At 19.6% G+C, this 16586-nt stretch overlaps 6 protein-coding genes across 6 annotated transcripts, besides 22 other annotated features; 1 reads left to right on the top strand and 5 right to left on the bottom strand. All coding sequences in view use genetic code 6, as the record gives it.

Moving 5' to 3' along the window:
- Positions 1-1330: 1330 nt before the first annotated feature.
- On the top strand, positions 1331-3868 carry IMG5_104800 (hypothetical protein; the record flags this gene model as incomplete). The annotated part of the gene is made up of 4 exons (XM_004035096.1): positions 1331-1418; positions 1515-1791; positions 1881-1996; positions 2049-3868. 4 exons carry the CDS (start codon positions 1331-1333, stop codon positions 3866-3868), a joined length of 2301 nt encoding a protein of 766 aa, XP_004035144.1.
- Positions 1430-1501: a microsatellite.
- Positions 1808-1879: a microsatellite.
- Positions 1814-1874: a microsatellite.
- Positions 1836-1873: a microsatellite.
- Positions 3325-3388: a microsatellite.
- A 273-nt stretch (positions 3869-4141) lies between the features above and the next one.
- Positions 4142-4214: a microsatellite.
- Positions 4149-4224: a microsatellite.
- Positions 4162-4210: a microsatellite.
- Positions 4225-4321: 97 nt separating the features above from the next.
- Positions 4322-4382: a microsatellite.
- Positions 4379-4403: a microsatellite.
- Positions 4404-4464: 61 nt separating this feature from the next.
- Positions 4465-7293, bottom strand: IMG5_104810 (phosphatidylinositol 4-kinase, putative; the record flags this gene model as incomplete). Its single annotated transcript, XM_004035097.1, has 5 exons — positions 4465-4476; positions 5097-5518; positions 5648-6613; positions 6896-7085; positions 7213-7293. The coding sequence occupies 5 exons, from the start codon at positions 7291-7293 to the stop codon at positions 4465-4467; spliced, it is 1671 nt and encodes a 556-aa protein (XP_004035145.1).
- Positions 4483-4539: a microsatellite.
- Positions 4483-4615: a microsatellite.
- Positions 4487-4561: a microsatellite.
- Positions 4532-4573: a microsatellite.
- Positions 4601-4690: a microsatellite.
- Positions 7129-7211: a microsatellite.
- Positions 7294-7352: 59 nt separating the features above from the next.
- IMG5_104820 (hypothetical protein) lies at positions 7353-7685 on the bottom strand (the record flags this gene model as incomplete). Its single annotated transcript, XM_004035098.1, has 1 exon — positions 7353-7685. The coding sequence occupies one exon, from the start codon at positions 7683-7685 to the stop codon at positions 7353-7355; it is 333 nt and encodes a 110-aa protein (XP_004035146.1).
- Positions 7686-11030: 3345 nt separating this feature from the next.
- IMG5_104830 (hypothetical protein) lies at positions 11031-11592 on the bottom strand (the record flags this gene model as incomplete). Its single annotated transcript, XM_004035099.1, has 2 exons — positions 11031-11472; positions 11582-11592. 2 exons carry the CDS (start codon positions 11590-11592, stop codon positions 11031-11033), a joined length of 453 nt encoding a protein of 150 aa, XP_004035147.1.
- Positions 11546-11580: a microsatellite.
- A 681-nt stretch (positions 11593-12273) lies between the features above and the next one.
- Positions 12274-12343: a microsatellite.
- Positions 12276-12324: a microsatellite.
- Positions 12344-12632: 289 nt separating the features above from the next.
- Positions 12633-12688: a microsatellite.
- Positions 12689-13549: 861 nt separating this feature from the next.
- Positions 13550-14415, bottom strand: IMG5_104840 (hypothetical protein; the record flags this gene model as incomplete). Its single annotated transcript, XM_004035100.1, has 2 exons — positions 13550-13869; positions 14010-14415. The coding sequence occupies 2 exons, from the start codon at positions 14413-14415 to the stop codon at positions 13550-13552; spliced, it is 726 nt and encodes a 241-aa protein (XP_004035148.1).
- A 17-nt stretch (positions 14416-14432) lies between these two features.
- IMG5_104850 (hypothetical protein) lies at positions 14433-15215 on the bottom strand (the record flags this gene model as incomplete). Its single annotated transcript, XM_004035101.1, has 2 exons — positions 14822-15215; positions 14433-14777 (listed from the first exon to the last, which is right to left on the bottom strand). Exons 1-2 carry the CDS (start codon positions 15200-15202, stop codon positions 14433-14435), a joined length of 726 nt encoding a protein of 241 aa, XP_004035149.1. The 5' UTR covers positions 15203-15215.
- A 326-nt stretch (positions 15216-15541) lies between these two features.
- Positions 15542-15588: a microsatellite.
- Positions 15589-15771: 183 nt separating this feature from the next.
- Positions 15772-15825: a microsatellite.
- The last annotated feature ends 761 nt before the right edge of the window (positions 15826-16586 follow it).

The following is a 16586-nucleotide window of genomic DNA, read 5'->3' on the forward strand; positions in this document are numbered from 1 at the left end:
AAAAATAAAATATTTCTCATTTTTATTTATTAATAATAATAAATCAATTATTAAAATAAAATAAAAAACTATGTATTATAATTATATTATTTTTTTGTTCTTTTAAAAATATATTTTTATTTATTTATAAAAAAAATACTAATTAAAAATAATATTTTTTAATTATTATATTTTTCAAAAACACATAAAAAAGAAAAAATAAATTATAAAAAATTTAAATAATTTTAAAAATAAAAAATAAAAAATATTAGACAAAAACTTAATATCTATTAAAAAAAAAAAAAAATACCATGAAAAAAAGGAACTAAAAAGCGTAATCTTAAATTGTAGCAAATAACTTAAATTTATTATATGATGAGCCTTAAAAAATATTTACTGAAAGGCCATATTTAGCATAAAATAATTAATAAATTATACTAAATACCGAAACTGATTAAAAATTAATAGAATCAATATCTTTAGAAGATAATAGATTTTAAACACGGAAATAAACATAAGACGAAATTAGAATGAGGTAAACTACAGAAGATAATCTTAATAATAATTTATTTAAGAGTATTCGACTTTTACATGATGATAAAGTTGTACATACTAATTCTAAAAAAGAAAACGCTGAATAGAAAATAAATAGTAGTCATTATATAATATAAAAAAGTATCTATTAAAAAACTGCAACTAAAAAAGACTTTACAAATGATATTTATTCATAAAAAAAGATACTCTTATGTCTAAAGGAAACTATCAAGATGTATTTCCTTTAATATATGGTAATAATACTTTAATAAAAACAGTAAATAAAACGAATTTAATTTAAAGAGATATTCTGGCTTCTTTAGGAAGGAAAATGCAGATTTTCAAATTTATTTAATAACTTAGAAAATTCTAGCCTTTTAAAAATATGAACTATTTAAAAGATTATTAAATAAAAATTATAAATGATCTTGCATTTACAGATAAAAAAGATACTCTTAAGTAAAAATCTAGAATTTCGTAATAGTTTATAAAAAGTATATATACTAAATATCAACATATTGTTTCTTAAACGAAAGAAATTTTTAACAAAATTAACACTTATAGACCTAAATAAAAATCTTTTTTGTCGAAAATAAATTTAATTCATCCTTCTAGTAAGCTAATGCAAGTTTGGGAAAATTTTCATTGTTTACTAATTATTATTTGTACTTTTTTGCTTCCTATTGATGTAGTATTAGAAGTTAAATTTGTTGAAATATATACTAATATTTTTTAATATTATATTAAATTCTCTTAAATTTTTTTTCTTATTGATATTATACTAAAGTTTAATACTTAAGTATCTTATTAAGGCAAAATGATAAATTCAAGAAAGGAAATAGCTAATATATATTTTAAAACGAAGTTTGTTTAAGATTTAATAGCATTAGCAGCGGTTTTTACAGGTATTATATTAATATATATATATATATATATATATATATATATATATATATATATATATATATATATATATATGTATATATATTATTTTTTTATAGAATCTTTTGATTTATCTCGTTATATATAACTTCTTATAATTGTAAAATATTATACTTTAACTAGTATTGTTAAAACAAGATAAGATGCCTTTGTAACTAATTAAGATGGAAACTATTAATATATTCTTTAGTTATTTAGACTTTTTTTAAAAATATGCTTTATTGGACATTTTTTTTCATGTGTGTTTTTATTTATTTTAACTATTGAATAAAAATTAGGCTATTAAGGTTGGATTTAGAAATTCGAAGAAAAAAATCAATTATTTTGGTATGAGAAGTAATACAATTTCATAATAAAGATATATATACATATAAATAAAAATATATTTATAAATATATTTATATATATATAAATATATAATAAAGGTATATTTATTCTCTTTATTTCTGTGTTACTACTATGACTACAGTTGGATATGGAGATATAACTCCAAGTAATATAGTAGAAGTTGGATTTGTAATAGTATCATTAGTAGTTTTATGTAATGATATATATATATATTTATATTTTAAAAATTTTAAAATAAATTATAGCTGGTGTATATGCTTATAGTTTTAACTTTATAGGCATGATAGTGTAAGATATGAATAAAGAAAAGAAAAAATTTAAGAATGAATTATGTCTTTTAAATTATTATATGTTAAAGTTAAATATAAATAAAGACTTGAAATATTAAGTTAGAATGTTTTATTAAAATTAGCAAGGAGAAAAAGAAGATATTTCATTTGAAGATGAAGAGAATATTTTGAATAAACTATCACCTTTTCTACGAGAATAAATAATAATTAATTCAAACACATAAATTTTGAAATAATGCGGTAGTCTTTTTTCCCAATTCACTTAAGAGTTTATCGAATAACTATGCCTATGTATGGAAAAAGTAAAAATTTTAAAAGACGAAATTATTTTTAGGCCTGGAGAAATTTAAAATGACCCATGTTTTTATTACATTGAAGATGGGTAAATAGACTTATTTATAGACGATCCGAAGGTTTCTTATTATATTTAGTAAAAAAAAGATGAGAATAACTAAGAAATTAATTAAATAACAGGAAATAAAATTGTAAAAAGTTTAAAAAAAGGTGAATATTTTGGAGAAGTGAGTTTTTTTATGAATACGAAAAGATCCATAGGAGCCAAATGTTCGAAATTTTCGAAATGTTATATTATTTAAAGAAGTTAGTTTATAGAAATTCTGAAATAGTTTCCAAAAGATTTCGAAAATTATTGTATGATGAGAGACAAAATTATTTTCGATGGAATAAATATGTTAAAAGGTAAATGTTTTTCTTGTTAACATGAAGGACATAATATAAATGATTGCCATTTATTACATGCTAAATTTGATAAGGAAAAAATACTTTTAAAAGCGAATTTTAGAAATAAATAAGTTAATTATGATGGCTTTTTTAATAGAAATAAATAAAATAAATTGAAAAATTGCATTATTGAAAATTATAATATTGTATAAAAAACATTAAGTTACCGTAAATATATATTAAAATAGAGATAAAAAGGAAAAACTTTTTCTGAAAATTTTAATGAAGAAAACGAGGAAAATACGAATGTGAATAACCCTTATTAAAATTTAGAAATAAATTATGACTAAATGAATATACATAATTAATTTTAATAGGATAATTAAAATATGGAAACAGAAAAATATGAAATATAAAAAAGTGAAGATAAATTAATATATATAGATTCAATATGTTATAAATCAGAACAAAAATAAGGATTTAAAAAAAAATCATCATTTAATAAATAATTTAATAATGAAAATGCACATGAAAATGAATATTATTAAATTAATAATTAAAATAATAATAATAATAATAATAATAATAATAATAATAATAATAATAATAATAATGTCAATATTACATTTGATTAGTCTAAGTTTATTATTAATGATGACTTTAATGATTATATTACAAAACTTTTAATAGATTTGACTAGTAGAATTCATTAAAAGGATGATTCGTAAAATAAATCAAAGAAAAAGTTAAAATTTATTACTAATTTTTAAAATTTGACAACCTCCAAAATGAAAATAGATTATAATTTCGTCGATAATTTATATGTCTATGAGACAAAGTAAGATTTTAGATATTATTTCCCATTATTTAATTATTCAAATATGATTAAGAATCTGCCAGTTACAAGCAGAGAAATTATCTTTTAAAATGTTGGTTATGGAAAATATACATATTATAATAGAATATTTTTAAAGAAAAAATTTCATAATGTTCAAAAAGGAAAAAATTACAGAAATAGAATTCCTAAAACTGGTATTTTTATATAAATATAAAATATTTTAAAAAATTTATATTAATATAATATATATATTTGAAGAGGAAATAAAATATTGAATATCTTTAAAAATACTTAAATAATGAAAAAAAAATTAAATTTATAAATGAAATTATTCAGATTTTTAATATAGATATAATACTAAAAATTTTAATATTATAATAAAATTTAAATAAAATAAATAAAAATAAATTATAAATTTATAATAAAACATTATTAGTATTATAAATTTTGAATCATGTTAATAAATATTATATAAAATTTATTTTTGACTAGATTATATAATTAAGATAATAAATAAAGACAAATATGTATTATATTAAAAAAAAATTAATATAAAAAAAAAAATTATATAAATATAAATAAAATATATAAAATAAAAATTAAATTAAATAACATATTTATATAAATAATTATATTTAATATCATTTATATTAGTAATAATTATTAAAAAAATTATTTTTAAAAAAATAATAATAGATATTATGATAACTATTAATATTATTACTATTATTATTATTATTATTATTATTATTATTATTATTATTAATATTTTTTTATTTTTTTATTTTTTTTTCATTTAATTTTTAATACCATTATTTTTTTTATTTAATAATTTTTTGTATTTATATTAAATCAATTTTATTTCTTTAAATATTTTTTTTTATATATTTATATTTTTTATTTTAATAATTTATATTTTTTTTTAATTTGTATTTTTAATTTATAATTTTAAATTTATATTAGATTTTTTTTTTATATTTTATTCTTATTTTAATTTTTATATAAAATATATAATTTATTTTTAATTTTTATATTATATATAATTAATTTTTTTTTTATAGGTTTTATATATTTATTTAAATTTATAAAATTAATAAATTATTTATTGTTTATATTTAAATTAATTTTTATTTATTTAATTTATATATATTTTTATAAATTCTTTTGTATATTCTTTTGTATTTTTTTTTTTTTTTTTTTTTTTAATAATATAATAAACTCGAAAATTCTGTAATTTGTTCTCTGTCTTTATATGTATTTTTTTAAATTTGAAATAATTTGTATATTTACTATATTCAAATTTTATTTTATATTATTGTTTTTCTTAAAATTATATTAATAAATTACTATAATTATTTTTGTTAAATATTAAATAAATATAAATAAAATTATAAACTTAAGATAATAAAACAATACAAAATATTAATAAAACTAAAATAAATTATATGTTTAACTAAAAAAATCAATGGTGTATTTTATTTTACTATATACTAAATATCATCATACCATCTCGTAGTATATTTATCAAAAGCATCATAAATAATATCTTTCATATATCTAGCTGCATCAATATCATTTTTATTTAACACAAATCTTTTAGTTAATTCCCTCATCGAATTTTTCAAAAAGCACGGTAAAGAACTCTAAAGCATAAGTTTAATAGTGTTAAATATTTCTTCATAATAATTTCTTATAACTAAGAAAGCCTTAATCGTGAGATTTACATAAAATTAAAATGCCTCTGAATTCTTGGATCCTCCCATAATTTAAATCATTTCTTTCGTCAATTTAAAATTAGCACTTTCAAATTTCATATTTCCTCCCGGCGATATATCAAAAATAAATCCGAAATCAATATGAATTAAATGTCCTTTATCATTAATCAGAATATTTCCATTATGTCTATCTTTTATTTATAAAATATAAGAAATAACGCTATACGCAGCCTAACTTTTTATAAAATTTTCCCTTGCAATTTAAAAATTAAGACTATCTTCCTATCCGAACTTATTTATGAAATATTAATATAAATTACACTAGTTAGTTTTCCCTAATTAATCACGAGAAATTGCATTTTTTACACATTCGATTATACCACCAATATCTAAGTTTTGACCCGTTCGATTTGATATTGTTTTATAAGGAAAAACGCATAAAGGAACATTTGCCTTTTCGAAAATTCCCTAAAATAGTGTTATTATCTATAAAGCAAGTTAGTCTTGTCTTACATCGTCGAAAACTTTGAATATACAACTTACTTATGAAGGCTATTTTTTTTAACCTAACTGTTATTCTTTCTTTTTTTATTCAGAAGGAGGTATTATTCCTAATTGCAAATATTAATCACCAACTTTATCTTGAAGATCAGAGAGTAGAATGTGATTTTAATGAGTGAAAAAATAATTGCTTTTAGTTGCCGAGGAGACCAAAAAACCATTTAAATCATCTTCTTTTATGCTTTATTTTAAAGACGCGGAATTAGATTAGGAAGGGAATTATTTGATTTACAAAGGAGGGTTTAAACTGTTTATTTTGGCTTCTTAATCTTTTTCATCATATATGATTTATTATTCATCTTAGTAAAAAGGATCATTTAAAAGAGCATCACTTACGAGTTCAAAATTGACATTTTGAGTTTACTTTAAAATCTTTATTTAATTAAATCTGTTTTCTTTATGTTTTTTTCCAATTTTAGTCTAGAAATATTTATCCGGACCCTCATATTTACGGCAATAAAAAGTAACCATTATAGGACACTTAGCAGCACTTTACATAGGTGAACCTGAATCGAGTTTTATGGAAACTATTTAATATCGAGGATTTGTAGGCATATATATATCTTAAGTAACTTCTATTAAAGTTAGTTATTCTTTAATAATTTAACGTTTCTCAGATTTAGAATAATGGGGTTTTAACATGCCTGAAACAGAGGTCACTTATTCGAAAAAAGAGTTTACTTTTGTCCAAAATTCTTGTTGGTCAAGATCCATATTTCTTTCAACTTTTTCAATTATGTTTTTTGAAATTTATTCAATTAGTTTTAGGTTAGAAGGAATTTTTTATTTTTTATTTTTTTTATTTTCGTCATTTTTAGATTCGACTTTAGCCATCCAAATTAATTAATGAGCAAATAAAACGGAAAATTACGAATAATCTATCAAAAATTATTTTATTATAGGACCTGCTTTATTTCCTAAAGAGATGTATATTTAAGGTAAGTAGAAAATCAATTGCTCAGACTATAACTTATTCATAGTTTTTGTAAAAAACAATTATAAATGACCATGTTTCTCGTATTCTTAAGATATATATTTTAACATAATTTATATATGAGGAGTTCTCCAATATATATTTTCTTTCATTAATTCTAAGTCATCTGGGAAATTCTCTATTAGTAATTCAAGAAAATGACTACTGTTTAAATGATCTTTAAAACTAGCTTTTATAAATTAGGCTAATGTTTTTAAATATGGCTGTTTTTATATAATAAAAAAATAAAAAAAATATGAATATAAAATATTATATAAATAAATATATATATATATTTATATATATATATATATATTATTTTATTTATACTAATATTTATATATATTATACTTATGGTTTGGTTATGGAATGCGATAATTTTCTTAATATATAAAGAGTTAAAGAAGGAGATTTTCTTATTAATTCAGACATAATACCTTTAACTACTTCATCACTTAATCCTTTTGATGCCAACGAATAAGGATTTTTAATCACATTATATTTATCTATAAATTCTGAATATGAATTTGCTCTTAATCTATCGATTTCTTCACTTAGTAAAATAATAAGTGCTTTTCTTAAATAAAAAGGTTTAATTTATTTTTCTTTTTCTTTTTCTTTATCATAATAAAGATTTAGTGAAAAGATGCAACTATTTAAATATCCTACTGAAGTTTCAATTTTTTTAAACCAAGTGATTTTTTGTGAAATTTTAATAAAAAAATTATTATCATAATCAAAATTTCCGATATTAATTTAAACTGCCCTATATCTTTTTTTCGATTTTTTCTTTTTTTTGACAAAAGCCTACTCGAAAATTTCATTTAGCTTATCAGTATCTAAATATTTACAAACTGTAAGTACTAATTTTATTTAATCTTTTGTTTTATTGATTTTTTAAGCTCCCGATGTATCGGAATTCCAAGTTAAATTTTTCGCAAAATGATAAAGCCCAAATTTTAACATTCTATAGTAATAATTTTCTAGTTTTTACTAGTCAGGAGAATTAAACCTACTTTTATATTCTTTCTAAATCTATAATAACTCGATCCAACTTTTTAGACATAAGCAAATATTTTCTAAAGGCACAAATTCAATAACTGCTTTGTCTATTTTAAAATTTAAGTTCAAAATATTGGCTATTGTGGAAGTTTTTAAAGATTTCGCAATATGAACTTGCATATTTTCATTTAAAAAACCTAAAAGCATTTTGTGCATTTTAAATAGACTTTTTTCCTATATTTCGTGAAAAGAAATTATATTTGGAAGCTAAGAAAAATAAGAATATTCGTTTTGGGAAATTTCTTTTATAATCTCCAAAAAACGTAACGAACAAAAATTTTAAGCTTCGTAACTCACTAAGTCTTTAAAAATATTTATTCTTACTTCAAATATATCATTGTTCTAGTTTCTTTTTTCCAAATAAAGATTTCCTTAGTTATTTATTCTGTAAATGATATAATTTAAGAGTTCACCGAGTATATAAAATAAAGTCGAGTCGAAATAATTAGATTATAAAGAATGCATAAATGGAATAAATCTATATAATAAATATTTCAGTAGTTTCGGTTGTAAATATGTCCTGGCTAAATCTAAAAGATTGCTCAATATGTGATTTTTTAATTATTATTTTTTCATCATTATGGTCCTAAAAGAGGCTACTTTAGTCTTCATTTCATTTGAGATTTCTTCTTTTAATTAATACAGTTGTTTTTTTATCTCCATAGAGCTATTATTACTTTGGATTATTTATAAGATATGAGGGTTTATATTTGGTGTCAAATTATTGTTATTGAGGACTATATGTCTTATTTAGGAAAAAGTATTTGTGCAAATAAAATCTATTATATTTAGGTTAAAGCAATAATTGGCTATTTCTTTAAATCTTTATTCCATTGAAATTTATAAATTGATTTATTACATATTTTTTCTTTAAAGAGTGTTTTCATCTTAAATTTTATCCTCCATTTAAAATTCTAGTTCGATTTCATTGTGTATAGAATTTTCTATTTTATCTATTATGAGTCTAAAATTAGCCGGGAAGTCCTTTACATTAAATAATTCAATAAAATTTCTATCTACTATATAATTTTATAAATTGCAACTATTAATTCTGTTTTCGAATTCTTATTAATTTACCAACCATAAAAAAGGATTACACATAAGAATATTTTCTTATATTTAAGTTCTATCTCCTCTAAAATTCACACTCTCGTATTTTAAAAATCTATACCCGAAGTCTATTTTAGATGAAATACTAGCTTCTTATTTAACAATGTGTTAAATGAGTACTTTTAGGAAATTATGATCTATAAAATGCGCTTTAAAAATTAACTTTTATAGCAAAGACATTAACATAATTAAAATTCCCCCCATTCTTTTAATATCTGTAGGTAAATTAATTTAATAAAGGAGATATTTGCCTTCCAATAAAGAGGATTTAGAGTCATATTCATAACTTAGTTTTTAATATAAAGCAGTTAAACATTCACTAAAAGTCATTAAAATAGTTGGATTAAAAGCCAATTAAGGGAACCATATAATATATTTTTTAACCATTTCTAATGAAAAATCACTCGCGGGAATATCTGCTGAACAACTTGCTTCGATTAAATATTATAAGTCTTTTATTAAGATCTCATCTTTTACAGTTAATGATGTTAATTTTACTTCTAAAAACATATTCATGTACTTTTGGCTAATTTCTTTAACCAAAAGTTCCATTGATCGGAAAGTTTTTGCGTTTAAACCTATTTTCCGTAAATAAAAAAAAATACTTTCATATAAGGAAGGTTTATAAAATTAATATATGGTATGCAAATTTTCCTTTAAAAGAGTTATTTTTCTGTTCATTATTTCTTCTTATATTAAACAGTGTAAAAGCTCGTTTAGAGGGATGTTTTATTACTCTTTAGTGTCTAATTTAAAGGCGTCTTTGTATTTTTTAGATAAATCTTTTTTATAAAAGTCCTTATTATGTTCTATTAACTCAATTATCTTACTGGCTACGAATGTTACTTGTTCTCCTTCTTGGAAATTAGGGGTTAATAATGCAATCATATTAATACTTTGATTGAAATTTTACATTTCTTTATCATTTTAAGTTATTGAGAGTATTTATTTATTTAAAATAAAAAAAACCCAGAATTCTGTCATGGCAACACTGGCTGATTATAATTAAATATTTAAATTCTAGTTTTGTATAAAAGAATATTTTTATAGAAAAATTTTAAGACACTCAGAAATTAAAGGCAGGATTTAAAAAGCTTATTTTATGAGTATTTTTTTATCTTAAATGCTAGTTTTTTTAATTATACTCTCTTTTTCTATTTTGAAGAAATTCTCGTTAAATTTCTATATTAAATCTAAAAAAAAAGCTATTTTTTCATCAAAAGAGCAACTTTGTAAATTTATTAGTAGTTTATTCACTATTATTTATATTAAAAACTCATTATCTTATTATTTTTGTTCAAAAACGATTAAAAAACCCTTATTTAAGTCTGATAAAGCTCTCTTTTTTAATTCTTTTTCCTTTATATGTTATATTAATTCTAAATGAAACTAAAATAGCTTTTTTGTTATTATATGTTGATTTTTTAGGAATTTTTATGATAGGAAACCTATGAGGTCGAATTTCGGTAAAATTATGTCAGAAAGGATTAAAATCTAGAATGAATATTCCTTATTCTCTTAAAAAAGAACGGTTTATTGATTTTCATTTTGGATGTTTTCAATACAGTTGTTGTTTAGGTCTTCTGTGTACATGTTTTTTGTTTTAAAAAAAGCTGTAATGATGTTTTGGAAGGATATTATTTCATATTTATCGTCTTCGAGGATTTATTCTTTATGTTAATTGGCATTCCTTAGTTCTTAAAAGTGCACTAGCATTTTCAATATTCGACTTTTGCGTTTATCTACAAGGCCATTTTTAGAATTCATTACTAAGGAACTTACTTCTTCATAATTAAAAGACCTAACAATTACTTTTTCAATGTTTTTGTTAATTTTTTTTAGTTTTAGTTAGAGGTTTTATTTTTCTAAAAAATGCTCTTTTTAGCTTTTATATGAATAAGAAAGAGCAGTTATAGATTTGTGGGCTTTTCTCAAAATTTCATAAAAGTCTATGTTTTCTAAATTATCGAAACCCAAATATTATATTTTAGAAAAATTCAAACAAAAATCGAGAATTTCGCAAAGACTGAATTTCTCTATATGCTTTTCCAATAAATTAAATGTACTTTCGAAAACTTTTCTTGATTATTCTTTTACAACTTAATCAAATGCTTTTTATCTCCTCTATCTTACTAGCTTTAAATAAAAAATAATTGCTATAGGTAATTTATCTATTTATTGAAATTTTAAACATATTGTGATAAATTTAAAACATAATTCATATATAGAAACTAACTTTTCTGGAGAAGAAAAACTAAAACTTAGCTATTGCGAAAATTTGTTTGCTAATCCTATTATTAAGTAAAGTTCGTAGAAATTTTAATTGAATAAATTTATGTATTTTTCTTTGTTTTATTAGTCTTTGTTGATTATTTATATAGAATTTTTAGAATAATCGATTTAATTTTCATTTATTATTATAATGTTAATTATATCAACCTTTAAAAAAATAAAATAGATATGTAAGAATATAGAAAAAATATATATAAAATTAAATATAATTATATATATATATATATTTTATTTATATTTTTATTTTTATTTTTACTAATTTTTCATTTATTAGTTTTATGTTCATTTTATCAATTATATAATTATTTTAATCATATAAAATTAATGTATTAATCCATGCTCTTGAAAACAAATTTAATTTAATTGTTTTGTTATTAGTAATGTTTTCAAGAAAATTATTGAGGAATGAAATAATAATTAATTCAAGATTTTTAATAAAAGCTTTTAATTTTATATTATTTATTTTATTTTCTTATAGGCTTTAATCGTAGTTATATTAATATTTTGTTAAAGAACCTAAAAACTGTTTCACATTTTATTCAAAGTCTTGAGATATTTTTTTAGATTTTTAATACGCATCGTATCTTTATTAAGGTTGCCCGACTAAAGTTGATATAAAGTCTAATATTTCTGAAAACTTCTCAGGCATATTTGATGATAATTATAAACATAAATCGAATATGTTATTATCGTAATTCTTTTTGTAAAATTAAGTGATTTGTAAACTTTCTTGGATTAAATTACATAATATTGTTTGGTCGTTTATTGATATTAGATTATCTTTTTTTTATGTATTTTATTTTAGTAATTAGTATATTTATTTGTTTAGGCTAGTTCGCATTTTTATATTTTTCAACCTAATTTAATTTACTTTTTGTTATTTATATTAGATAAAAAAAAATATTATATATATTTAAAAATGTATAAAAAATAAATAATAATAATAAAATTATATATATATACATATATATATATATATATATATATATATTTATATATTCATATACTTATTATATATTCTCTAAAATATGTTAAGGAATAGATATTATAAATAAAAAAATTATATTATTTCAAAAATATTAAAATTTTAAAAAATAATAATTCTGATTATTTAAAACCTTTTAAAATTTAGAAAAAAAGTTTTTAAACATAAAGTAAGTTTTAACTTTTAAATTATTTTAATAAAAAACTATTTAAAATTTATTTAATAATAAAATTAAATACATATAATAAGTATGAATGTAAATATTTGTAGCTTCATAATTTTTATAAATAAAATTTATAAGAATTCTTTTTAAAATACATGATTTCATTAATATAATAAATTATATTTTTGTTTCATAACTATAATAAAATTTATTTTAAAAAATTATAATTTAGGTATATTTTCCAGTAATCATACAACTATTTTTTAAGAAAATAATATATAATTAATATTTAATTTAATATCAATATCTATAAAAAAAAATATTAAGATATATTATTTTAGTATAATTATTTTATTTATAAACTAGTTTACAAATATAAAAATTATTGACAGAAATGTTATAATTTTTTATAAAATATAGAATATTTATAACTAGAAATAAAAAAGAATTTAGTTTAAAAATTAAACAAATAAATGACATAATTAATATAATTATAATATATAGTATATTAGCATTTTAATAAAGTTTAAAAAAATAAAAATCTTTACTATTTTTGAGTCAATAAAAACATAAAAAAAAATGTAATATATAAATTTAAAAACAATAAATTATAAAATTTATTAGTATAATAAATCATAAATTGTTCTCAAATGTACAAATGTAAGTTTTTAATACTAATTATTAAATATATAAATAATTAATGTTTCTTATAAACAAAAAATAGTAAAAAATATTATAGTTATTTGTAATATTATTTATAAAAAAATTATTCTTTATCAATTTTTATAATATAATGAATTATTTTTCTTATTTATAAGTTTTATATATTAGTAATTTATAATTATTAAGCTATTCATTTATTTAATTATTATTATTCTGTTCAATAATTTAATTAATTAAACATCAAGAAATAATTAGATTAAATATATATATATATATATATATAAATTAAAATCTTAATAAAATAAAAAGTAAATAAAATCAATTATAATCTTATATAAAATTATTTAAAAAATAAAATAAAATTTCCCAAAACAAACATTTTTATATAATATATAAATGCCAATAAAAACAAATCACGAACAATCAGGCGTTTTCCATCCATCTTCAATAGCAATATCTTAAATAACTTCCCTGTGAGTAGTCCAAACATGCAAAATGGCTTCTTTAGTTCCAATACCAGCCCCTCTCGGATCTCCACAAGGTCCGAACCAATGATTTTAGGGTGCTCCAGTAGTCCTAGCCCTAATTCCCGTATAAGTGACTCCATTGATAGTATTTGAGGCAATTTTATTAATAAAAACCATATCATTAGAAACTACGGCTGCAGTAAGATGATTTTCCATTTAATTGAAATGTTAGAGTACTTCGTTTAGTTCGTTGTCATCTTTATATTCTGTTATGATTTAGAAAGGTCCGAAAGTTCCTTTGTTGCCAAATTCAAAATTTTTAGAGATTGTTTTAAAGGCAAAAATATCGCCGTAGGCTCATATGAGCCATATATTTCTGGGATTTAGTGATTTTTTAATACTTTACCTCCAAAAAGTAACTTTGCGCCTTCTAGTTTTAATAATTAATCAACATGATGTTATATTTATTGGTTATTCCAAGTCAAAACAGGTCCTATGGTTAAATCTGAAAGCTTTCTTCGGCTTTGTAGAGCCTTTAGTTTATCCAAAAAACCGTTTTTTATCCAATTTTAATGGCAATATAGGATACTTTAAGCCGAACATTTTTAACCAGTAGCAGCATATGCATCTTAATCACATTGCCAGGCTACATAGTCTATATTTGAGACATCAGGACCTTATAATTTCCAGTCAAAACCCGCGTCTTCGATTTTAACTTTTCCATGTGTCAATTTACTTAATTTTTCTGCAACTTTAGATGACCCAGTGAATTAGATTAATCTATATTTGCTCTCTAAGATTACCCTCTCCATATCCTAAGGCTAACAGTTCAAAAAATCTAAATCATGAGCAGGAAGACCATTATGTAAGGCAAATCTTAAAATTGTTCCATCACTAAAGCTACTTTAGAGTCTACTCTTAGTGTAGGACGATTCCCAGTTATTAATGCACCGAATAATTACAAAACAGGAATCTCTATTGGGAAATTAAATGGACAAATTATACTCACAGGACCATAAGGCCAGCGATAGCCGGTTGATTATTGTCCTTAATGATCGCCGGGTACGGAGAACGATTTAGATAAAAAACGAGGATTATCACCTGTAAAATTTTCTAAAAAGCGGCGAGTTACTACTACTTCACCTTATGCTTATATGTAACTTTTTGGCATTACCTATATTTTATATATTTATATTTATATACATAATTTATTTCTACCCTTTAAGTTAAGACAGTAAAGAATTTCTCTATTTCGGGTTTTCTTAATTCTTCGGATAATTTTAGTAATAGTTAACCATATTATTAATATCTTTGGGGGTTTTTTAAAGGATTATGGAGGCCGGATAAGGGAACTTATTTTACGTTGTTTATAAAATCGGTTAATTCATCGTCTTTAGTCTCGGGGACTTGGAGTATTTTTTCACCGTTTAATGGGTCGACTATTGTTGTATATTCACGGGTGAAACGCCATTCACCTTTGACGAAATTCTAGAGCTTGTATGGGTTAGATTTATTAAGTTTATATGGATTACATGTGGCCCAAGATGGTATTTCTGAGAAATTTCTTTAGAGGACTTTTTAGAGTTATTTTTAGATCATTTTTTTGTTTAGTTTTTTTATTTTTCTTTGGTATATATTTAATTTTTTATTTAAATTATTTTATTTTTATTTTTTTAATATTTATAAAGTTTTATAAGATTTTAGGATATTTGGAATTTTAATACATTATAAAATAATGTGATTAGTAAATTGACAAATATACTTTTTTATTTTAAATTTTATTTTTTTATATATAAAACATAAACATTATTTTTTATTATTTTAAGAATTATTTAATAGTGTTTTTTTTTTAAAATTAATTATATGTGTTTCTAAAATAATATATTTAATAAATAAACTTATTTATATTTTTTATTTATTTTATTTTTTCCAAAATAAAAATATATTTTAATTTTTTTTTATAAATTATTATAATTCATTTTTATTAAAAATAAATATTGAAATATTTGATATAAGCTTTATTATATTAGAACTAATAAAAATAAAGCTAAAAATATAAAGACAATAAAAAAAAAGCTTTTAATAAAAAATTAATTTTTGTTATGTTTTATACCACAATTAAAAAATAAATATAATATTTAAAAAATATTAGTTATAATATATTTTTTTTATAAAAATAAATAAAATAATGATATTATATAAAATAAAAAACAATAATATATAACATATATTAACTTATATATAGCCTAAGGCATAACTTTATATCTTCAAAATAATTAAAAATAATCTAGGTTCTAAATTTAAAACTTTGCTATAAGCTATATAAACTCTAAAATTTTCCTTAATTTTCTTTATTTTAAATTTCCTTTTTATATAAATATTAAACTAAATTTTTTATCATCTCAAACTCGTATATATTTGTTTATTAATCCACTTAATAACTAAAAATAATTTTCAGTCCTTGTTATTTTATAAATATAAAATGTCCCAAATAGAATTTATATAAAAAACTTTTAAAAATAAACAATATAATTTTCTAGTTTTTTTCAGTTCAAAAATCTTTTTATTTCCAATACATTTTTATTTTAAACATAAAATGTTTAATCCAGACATCCATTATACTATTTAACAACTCAATTGCACTTAAGTAAAATTATTTAAAAATAACACAATCATATTAAAATTAATAGACATAATATAAAGCACATAATTTTGTTTTTTAAGCATTTGGTAATATTAATATCCATAAACTTTGTTTTTATATAAATACTAATAAATTTTAATAAGTAATAAAGATATTTATATTATTGAAAATGAAATTGAGTATTTAACATAATTTTTATTCTTAATCTTTATTTATATATTAATAAGAAAATTATTGGTTATAAATGAAATTTTGAATAGAAAAATGATAAAAATATATAATAAAAAAGTTAAGTATACGCGACATAATTAAAATTAGGTTTTATTTAGAAAAAATACA

This window comes from Ichthyophthirius multifiliis (genome assembly GCF_000220395.1).
Source record: "Ichthyophthirius multifiliis unplaced genomic scaffold scaff_1120509250870, whole genome shotgun sequence".
Classification (NCBI taxonomy): domain Eukaryota; phylum Ciliophora; class Oligohymenophorea; order Hymenostomatida; genus Ichthyophthirius; species Ichthyophthirius multifiliis.